A 10,397-nucleotide genomic window follows, 5' to 3' on the forward strand; every position below is an offset into this window, starting at 1 on the left:
TGTAGGTTCCGTCGTGCTTATTTTTAGACTCCAGGCTGTCGTTTTAAAATGAGTTTAAATTTTCTATGAAAAACATACTCGTAAACTGAAGTTTAATTTAGCAAAGACAAAATCAGAACTTGTCAAAGAACTATGAATATGGCCCAATGTTTTTAAATGACAACTAACATTCGATACACATAATGCTTCTTTTTTCAAACTTGTTGACATAAAATTGGCTCGTATAATAAAGCTTTGAGCTTGTCACTGTTCTTTGGCTTCCTGGCATAAACTTTACTTTTTAAATAAACTCAAGGAAAAAAGTCCGGAGAACATGGAGACCGCTCTATAAGTATATGACCGTTTTTTTAAATAACTTGTCGTAGGAACTGAGCGGACATACAAAGTGCGTCAAAATCCCACTTTAACGTGCAATGCCGATGTTCTCTCTGACTGTTCAGAGTATTGCCTAGGTCCCGAACACATATCGGCCTAAACAGTGATGCTTTCTGGTCCTATAGCTGTGTAGTAATTCTGTGTCCCAAGTTCAACATTTAAATTATTAAATCCGCCGGAGAGTGTGAAATAAGCATATTTGATAAGCTACATGTGTTGATGTACTCAGAGCTTAATGACACTAAATGACGTTTATCTGTCAAAATCATTTCCATAATGGTGCAGTTACTCAAAGTTGAAATTTGATGCATGCAGATGGCGCACCATAAACATTATATACGTGAACTGAATGTTTTCAAAAATCCATAGAATTCAGTTGATGTTGTAACCTTTGTTCAACTTATTCCTACTTAAAAGGTCAATCTTTAATTCTCTGTTAAAACTTGTTTACTGTTCCATTTATTTTTGGTATATGCATGACTTTCATTAATTTTTATCTAAAAAAAAATGTAAAATCAAACTTTTTAAAATAGGGCAACAAAAATAAATCAAAATTTATATCCATATGGCAATATCCCACGCTCAATTTAAAAACTCAGCCATCATACAACCGCGAGGTTATCCTAAATTCAAATAATGATATAATAATTCAATCTTGTGAATCACTTTTGGGATTATTATTTCTCTGAATGTAAACAAACAAATCGAAACCAATGAAATGCATACCGCAAAATTTATATAAACCCACAAATATTTATACCTCTCTCCCACTTCCTGAACTATATTCCCCCTTTCAAAGAAGGTATATATAGAGGATACATCAGATGCTAAGGGATACGATACGCGGTCCTTGTAAAATAAAGTATTCATAAATCTTCTATAAACATTTTATAACAATAACAAAAATTCTTATAAAAGAAAGAAAAAAATGATAATATTAATATTAAGCATACAAAGAAAATCCTTTATTCCGATTTTTCCTTCCCTTATCCTTCCAGGAATCCTTCGCTAAAAAAAGCTTTCTATTTTGATTTTTTTTTTCTTTTTTTTTTGAATAATAAAATCGACTCATTGAAACCATGGAAGCTAGATAAAGTTTTTCATATTCGTCCTTTCATAAAGTTAGTCACGACACGAAATGGCGGTCGCGGTGGTGGTGTAAAAAAATGAAAGAAAGGAAAAGCAACATTTTGGTTCAATGGAAATCATCAGGATAAAAGGAAGCCTGATATGAATATCGGATTCATAATCGATTTTAATAAATATTTTGATTTATTTTGCAAGTCAAAAATGTAAAAACAAAAACAATAATTATACAAAACGAAAAGTTGTTTATAGCTCATTAAAATATTGAGTTTTTTTTATTTTTATTTCAAGACTCCTTTGATGTCTCATGATTTAAAATTTTTACTTTATTTGTATAAATGAAACAATTCTATCCAAGTATTCATACATATAAAACATCAGGGTTGTTGGCAAGGTGATTTTTTGGGCAACCAGCCAACCAACCAACAAACTCAAAGCATAAAGTTCCACCCTATTTGATGGGCTTTTGTTGATGTCAGGACTACCTTTGATCTAAAACCGACGAACCATGAAACAACCATGATTTCTGTGATAGGTATGTCTATACCCAGGCTATATAGGAACGGGTATTACATATGTACAATGTCCTGATGCTGATGCTGGAGTTACAAATGATTTCGAAATATACAATTTTTTAATCTCTTTGGAAGATTAATTTTATTTGTTCGGATATTTGAATGCTGGAAGTTTATTTGGAATTCGCTTTTTTGGCTATGTCCTGTCCAATCCGGTGAACTTGTCAGTTGTCAGTTTTGATTTGTCAATTCAGTTCTTCCACAGACATAGAGGGTTATATTCATAAAGGTTATACATTAAAAAACATGTTGATGAAAGTGAGAAATTCTGTATTGAAGAAGTTTGGGAGTTTTGTTGAGTCCAAACGAATCGTTCGTTATTAGTTAACTACGAATACTTGTGTCAATTTGTCTTCGTAGAAAATGATCTGAAGGAAATCACTTTTTATATCGGTTGTATTCTTAATGGCTGAAACACAAACTCGCTTCAGCTTCTGCTTCGTCTGCGTTACAATGGGCCTGCTTCGAGATTGCTTTGGATGACATTTCTAAAATAGCACTTCTGTCATAAGCAGCTGTTATTTTTTCTCAAAAGTCAAAAAATTAAATTAATCGCGGAAGTAGCTTACACAGCCTGTCAAAACCAATGGGAATCCCTCCAAAAGCAAATGTATTTTGTTTCTTGACAAAGCAAATGCTCAGCAAATTTGAACAAGGGCTTGAGTTTGGGGTCACATTATTATATTTCCTTACGATTGTCAAGCGAAATCTGAAGTCGAAGCTTAATTGTGATAGAATGCATTAAATTTATACGGCTGAACTCGTAAACGTCAAGCAATGCCGAAGCTGAAGCATAAGAGCTTGGGACTTTTGAATAATAGTACAGGACCGAGATATTGTTGCAAAACATTGCTTTTATGGCATTTATTGTTTAAATCTGGAATATATTAGTTGGAGTACAATTCTTCGAAGAGCTACTGGTATCAAATGAGCTTTATCACAAAACACTGTAAATTGGAAGAAGTGCTCTATGAACTTTGCGAACAGATTTATTTTGTTCACAGTAAAGTTCCACATTTTGGAAGCGTTGTTCAGGCTTTAAATGATTAATGTAAACGGTGATTTTTTAAGAGCTTGAGAACTTTAAAAAAAAAAAACGCATAAAATTTTCAAAATCTCATCGATTCTTTATTTGAAACGTTAGATTGGTCCATGACATTTACTTTTTGAAGATAATTTCATTTAAATGTTGACCGCGGCTGCGTCTTATGTGGTCCATTCGGAAAGTCCAATTTTGGGTAACTTTTTCGAGCATTTCGGCCGGAATAGCCCGAATTTCTTCGGAAATGTTGTCTTCCAAAGCTGGAATAGTTGCTGGCTTATTTGTGTAGACTTTAGACTTGACGTAGCCCCACAAAAAATAGTCTAAAAGCGTCAAATCGCATGATCTTGGTGGCCAACTTACCGGTCCATTCCTTGAGATGAATTGTTCTCCGAAGTTTTCCCTCAAAATGGCCATAGAATCGCGAGCTGTGTGGCATGTAGCGCCATCTTGTTAAAACCACATGTCAACCAAGTTCAGTTCTTCCATTTTTGGCAACAAAAAGTTTGTTAGCATTGAACGATAGCGATCGCCATTCACCGTAACGTTGCGTCCAACAGCATCTTTGAAAAAATACGGTCCAATGATTCCACCAGCGTACAAAACCACACCAAACAGTGCATTTTTCGGGATGCATGGGCAGTTCTTGAACGGCTTCTGGTTGCTCTTCACTCCAAATGCGGCAATTTTGCTTTGCGCTGAACAAAATTTGTCGATAAAAAAGCGGATTTTCTGCCAACTTTTCTAGGGCCCATTCACTGAAAATTCGACGTTGTGCTCGTTAGTAAGTCTATTCATGATGAAATGTCAAAGCATACTGAGCATCTTTCTCTTTGACACCATGTCTGAAATCCCGCGTGATCTGTCAAATACTAATGCATGAAAATCCTAACCTCAAACAAATCACCCTTTATAATGAATTGTCAAACCTTAGTGAACAGAAATGTCAATATAGTTTGACATTCTGAACTGTCAAACAATAGACAATAACCATTGAAACTTCTAATAAAACTTAAAAAACAACCTTTACTTATAAACGCATGTAAAATTTTTCAAAATTATGCTTTAAAGTTAATTTCGTACCGTTTCTCCGTGTAATTCTTCAAAATTATATTTTTTGAATTGAAATTTGCAAAAAATTGGTGAATACGACAAGTTATCGATCATCAAAAATTGAGATTCACCGCCCATAATATTAAATTTCTTAAAATCCTTTTTTATGACAAACCTAGTTTCAAGTTTTAAGTTTTTCATATTTTTTTCAAAAAATCAATACGATTCTTAAAGAAACTTAGTTTTGACTCGAATTCAGTGACAAGTATCAGATATTTTGAAAATGTTTATCGAATTGTATGTTTTTTTTTGGTGTTTTCCAGTGTTTTTTTCTTTCTATAAGGAATAAAATCGTGGGTTTTGGGTTTTTTGGAAAATCTATCCACTGTATAGTAGGACACGAACAACAAAAACAATATCCATATTATGAATAACACCGATAAAAGTTAGAGTAGAATCTTACTATGGATGGGTTTTTAACATTTTTACGGGTCTCGAATGGATCTTATGTGATTTCGTTCTCAAATGTTGGTACGATTGATATTGCATTTGTATCTCGATGAGTGTGTTCGTTGAGTAGTTGTGCATTTGGTATCATGTGTTTTCCATTGGAAAGAAAGTTCAATCTGTTACTGTTGATATTATTTAGTTTTGTTAATGAAAATGGACTAACTGGGCTTATTTTGCAAGAGAAAACAATAAAAAAGATAATTAAGTTTTGCTATGTTTCCACCAAAGGTTTATCTCAGTTTAGATTAAATAAATCTTTTTGGTGTTTGCACCGCACAAGAAGATTTCAAAATGATTAAGTTTGACAGCATTTTCTTAAATGCAAATGGTGTTTCGATGTTTGTTATGAAGTGCAAGTGAGATAGATTGGTTCGTGTTAAGCAATGAAAAAATGAATAGTGCAGCACCATATAAGAATATGCTACCTTATTCATGTGCATTTTTTTTTAATTTGATTAAACCAAAACTATATTTTGTTTTGTACACAAACATGCAAATAAGTGACCATAACGCATTATCTGTAAAATCAACACCTCCACACAGGGTTTTCTTCGGAAACTTAGACTCGAGTCCAATCCCCGACGGGAATCGAGGCGAATCAACCTCATTTCAGCTCGGTTCAGGTATATTAAGAATAAGCTCGCTGCAACACCACATGTTAATGTAGTAGTCTACGAACAAACCCCCTCCTTGAAGCAATTGTTAAATGAACTTTTTTTTTATAGAATCTCATTATCGTGTGCTAAGCTTACACTCTCTTTTTCGGGTCTTGATTCGGTAAAGCCAGTTTCGTTGCTTGATTAATGGTATTTTAAGTCGGCAGAGCGACTGTACTAAATATTATAATTCTTTTTTTTTTTAATTATGTTTTTTAAAGGCCAGTTTAATATTAGGGGCCGATGTTCAATGTGAATCACACTTAAATGTCAAGTTTGTTTCTGTATTTCATTTGACATTTCTCAATTTCAAACGAATTCATTTTTAACCATGGAAAGTTACACAATCGAGGAAAACGTTAAAGTTATTTAGTCTTATTTCAAAAATGGGCGTTCAGATCAAAATATAGATCAATTTAATCGTCCAAATGTGTACATAATTGTAAAATTTGAGCAAACTGGGTCTGTAGGAAATAAGAAAACACCAATGCCTGCTCGTACAGCTTGTACTGTAGAAAATATTGATGCTGTTTGCGATAGTGTGGTTGAAGAGCCGTCCACCTCAACTCATCGTCATCCCCAACAATTGCACCTCTCACTCTCGTCGTTGAATAACATTGTTCATAAAGAGTTGCATATACGCTGACAAGTTTCAATTGACTCGAGAAATAATAGCTGAATCACAAACACGCTTCAGTTTCGGCTTCACCTGTTCAGCCATAGGAATTCAATGCATGCTATCACAATAGAGCTTCGACCTCACGTTTCGTTTGACAATTGTAAGGAAAAGAACGTAATGTAACGTAATGTGACTCCAAACGGAAGCCCTAGTTCAATTATCTGAACATTTGCTTTGTCTGACAGCTCAACAGCTGTAAAAAATGTCAAGAAACAAAATATGTATGCTCTTTGGAGGGAGTAAATAATAGAAATGTCATTAAAAGCGACTTTGAAGCGGGCCCATCGTAACGCAGACGAAGCTGAAAGATGTTTGTGATTCAGCCATAAAGTCTCTTAACCATTTCAAACTTGTCGTTGATTACGAAGTCAATTTTGTGATAATTTTGTTCAAACATTTAAGGGCTCTGCCAAAGGGTAAGTCAACTAACATCGATCTGTTTCGCCTATAAGCGGAAGTTTCTGAAAAGAATCTAAAATAAAACTAATTTTTTAATCAACAAATTATTAGAAATATGTTATAATAAACTGGTATGATATTTTGTGTGTTTTATATGAAAAGTAAATTTTTGAAAATAAATTAAAAGTAGAAAGAAATCTTTCCGAAAAAATTCATAATCTGAAAAATCGTGCCACATTAAAGGCAAGTAAGTCGTAAAATCTGTTGAAACACATAAATTTAGCAAGTTTATTTTAAATTAAATTTAAAAGGAATGCGTTTTGAAACCAATTGAAGTTAACATATTTTTTTATTCTGTAAACTACTTTTAAATATCTCATACTCTTACTCCAAAAATTTAAAATTATTAAAAATTAACCGGAACTTACATATGCATATACTTTACATAGCAAGGATTTCATCATTTTAAATTCAAAAGTTCAAAAAAAAACAAGTAAAAACAATATAAATTCCAACAGCTTCTTCATATTTTGCGGATTCTCCCTAATTAGCGTCTACATTTTTTTTTTATATTTAGCAAACGTTAGGAAAACAGGGGAAGGAATTGGAGGTACCGGTGCACATTGGTGCTAAAGTTCTAAACATCAAAATGGGAGGGAAATATAGAGTTGGCCAAAGCATTCCACATTCTTGATGTGCGATTTAAGAAAGAATCTCTATACTTGATAGTACTGATTGTTTATATTGTTTAGAAAAACTCAAAACACTTAACGATTATTTTGGAATTCTAGAAAAAAAAAACAAGTTTCAAAAAAAATCTTGGAACTAATGATTGATTTTGATAATTTTATTTTTCCAAACCAAACCAAAACCAAATTTAAATAGAATTTATCTCACTTTTGATGTTCAAAATATTGCTCAAATATTCTAAATTTAAAAATTGGATAGTCCCACAAATTATTAAACTTCAAGCTTCCTCGTTCCATGTAAGTTTGTCGTTTTTAGAACTAACCTTTTGCAGTTAACACATCAATTACTCCAAAAATTGTCACTCTGCTTTCAATTTATGTGTACAAATAAAATATTTGTTTTATTTTTTATCTGTTTTCAAAAACAAAAAACTGAATGAATTACTTCTAGTTCTAAGAATTGAAACATCAATTGCATTGTTATTTTAATTGCCACCAAAATAGTTATGTGTCTGTTTCTATACAATTTTTAGAATAACGTGTTAAAATAATAAATTCTAAAAAAAAACAGACAAACAGAAAACTCTCGAACTAACTCAAATTTTGTTTGTGTATATCCACAAAAATATACAATTTATATTCAATAAAAATACAATTTACAGAATTCACTGATGCACATCAAGGCATCCATCATCATCATAGGAATGCAGTCCTTATAATTTGTTGCCTATATTTCATTTATGTTGTTTTATATATTTTTTATTTTTATTTTTCTATACCATCAATTTTATTTACTCTTCAAACAAAAAACAGCAACAAAACAATCAATATAAGATAGAAATAGAAAAATACTTCCAAAACAATATTTTTTAAAAAACCAAACCCCACAAAATATAGAAAATTTCATTCAGCATCCTGCATCTCACAATCAACATCATCATCATCATCATCATCATCATCAACGTTATCAGAATTTAAACTGTGAACTTCTGTTGTTATTTTGAAATTATTGAATAACAAAAGTTTTTGGATATTGTTTTAAGTTGTTTATACAAAACCTCTAAAACAAAAATGGCACAAAAATAAGGGTTGAGTTGAGTTTTTTGATTCAAATGATGATGAAGGAGTTATTTGCTTTTTCTAACTTCTTTTTATTTTCCCAGAAATTTTGTATGGATGCTTCCTGAAAATTTTAATATTCTTAAAAGTTCGGTTTAAAAACAACAACAACACAAATCAAAACCCTTATATCTAACGTTTGTCTTCTTTAAAATGGTAAATGGAGCTAAAGCAATAATTTGATTAATTAATATGTTTTTAATTGGGTTAGGGTGTAGCAAGGAGCAAGCAATCTTCTGATTGGTGAAAGAGTACCTTAAACAAAAAGACATAAGAAGAGAAACAGTAAATAATTAATTTTCTACCCTTTTTGTTTTGCTGGAGGGTTGTTAAATGAGCGCAAAGAAAATACACACAAAACAAATAAGAAGAAGAAAAGTAAAGTGAAACAACTCGCGCAACCCCATCCTCAAAAAAGTCTTCGTCATCTTCACACTGAAATGAAAATTAATTACAATTATAATAAACCGCCTAATTAGTCCTTCAAAAAGTTCAAGAGTTTTTCCGTCTTCACTTCTTAGTACTCGAATATCGTTTTATTTTGCAACCCTCTTCTAGAAAAGTATAAGGAGGGAAACCTCTCAAGAAATAAAAGCAAAAAAAAACATAGGAAAAGTCGCGATGAAAAAGTAAAAAGAAAATTCAACAACGAACTTGGGAGGATATAGAATTCATACCTCTTCTTTTTCATTTTCTTCTGCTTAGGGAAATTTAATTTCAAAAACCGATGAAAGTGTTTTTGAAGCCATATTTGAGATTCTTTGATTTTTCAAATGTTTTTTCTTTCTTTCTTGTTTGTTGTATTTTTGAAGTCACTCAAATTTCTTTAAATTTTTCCAATTTACTAATAATTGTTTTATTTTGTTTTTTATTTAAGGTTTGGTTTAAAAACCGTCGGGCAAAATGGCGAAAACAAAAACGTGAAGAACAAGAACGTCTGCGTAAACTCCAAGAGGAGCAATGTGGAGCGTTAAAGTGTTCCCCAGAAGAATACAATTCCCAAATACAAATCAAATCGGATCCGAATTTTAGTGATGCTGATGAATCGTCCGATTTGGAAGTTGCATAAGAATAAAAATATAGACTTTTCGTTTTTTTCAAATTTGTAAATAAATTTATTTTAAGACTTAAAAAATATAAAATATGTAAAAAGTAAATAATTTTTGAAAATCGATTTGAAAACTTTCTTAAAAAAAATAACTTAAAAAAATATTTGACTTGTATGATTCAGGTGTAAAAATAAATATTATATTATAAATTAATTTATATATATATATAAATGTATAGAACACAGTATATTATATAGTTAATGCATAATTATAATTTATTTTAAATGTGATTTAAATTTATAGTCCTTTTTTGTTTTTGTAAATTTTAATAAATAATTAAGATGAATTCCTATTTTATTTTTTAGTTTTATTTTGTTTATTGTAAATAAATTAATTAGGAAATTTTGAAAAGTAAATGTACAATTTTTTTATTTATATAAATATTATATTATTTTTTATTTTACTTTATTGCTTAAATTATTTTATAAAATAAAAATGCGATGTATTAAATAAGTAAGCTATAGATACAATCTAAGACACGAAATAAAATCCTATAAATGAAAATTAAAAATAGTGTTTGCTTTTAAAAGTTAAGGAAACTTACTTTTTGAGTAAATTTCGTCTTTCGAAGATTATTTCCAATGGCGAATCCAGAGTGCTGGTAGTAGGGGTCATGACTCCCCTTGGGAGATAATTTTTGTGTATATTTGTAGAAATTCCATTCAACTCAAAACTAATCGTATTGAGTTAATAGATACGACCCCTATTATATTTTTAATTATTTATTTTTTGTATATATGAAAACAAAATTTATATTTTACTTTCTAAACTCTGTTGCAAAAAAGTACCACTTTTAACTGAGGGCTCAACTCAGAACGTAATATGAATCTGACATTCAGCCCTATTCCAAAAATTTTGCACAAATTCATCAAATTTTTACCAATGGGCGATCCAGGGAAGGGGGGAAGTCATAGAGCCACTCTAGAATTGTTTCTTACCTCTGAATCTCTGATCCTAATAAATATACTGTCAGTGTATTATCGCCTCTAGGCACATCAGAAAATTGTGTCATATCAGCAAATTTTTCATGTCAAAAAACGCCAGTTAAAGAACCGTTTGGCAATAAAAGAAAGCTGTAAGGAGGTTATTAGGATCAAAAATGTAA

At 31.2% G+C, this 10,397-nt stretch overlaps 1 protein-coding gene across 1 annotated transcript in view; it reads left to right on the top strand.

Annotated features, from left to right (window-relative positions):
* The window catches only part of LOC129951475 (homeobox protein goosecoid-like), a 33,194-nt gene extending 23,892 nt beyond the window's left edge, over positions 1–9,302 (top strand). Inside the window, exon 3 of the mRNA XM_056063627.1 lies at positions 9,061–9,302. Within this exon, the coding sequence (XP_055919602.1) occupies positions 9,061–9,252 (192 nt within the window). The 3' untranslated portion in view covers positions 9,253–9,302. The remainder of the gene's footprint in view (positions 1–9,060) is intronic.
* Positions 9,303–10,397: the final 1,095 nt, after the last annotated feature.

The sequence above is a fragment of the Eupeodes corollae genome, chromosome 3, assembly GCF_945859685.1.
Source record: "Eupeodes corollae chromosome 3, idEupCoro1.1, whole genome shotgun sequence".
Taxonomy (NCBI): domain Eukaryota; kingdom Metazoa; phylum Arthropoda; class Insecta; order Diptera; family Syrphidae; genus Eupeodes; species Eupeodes corollae.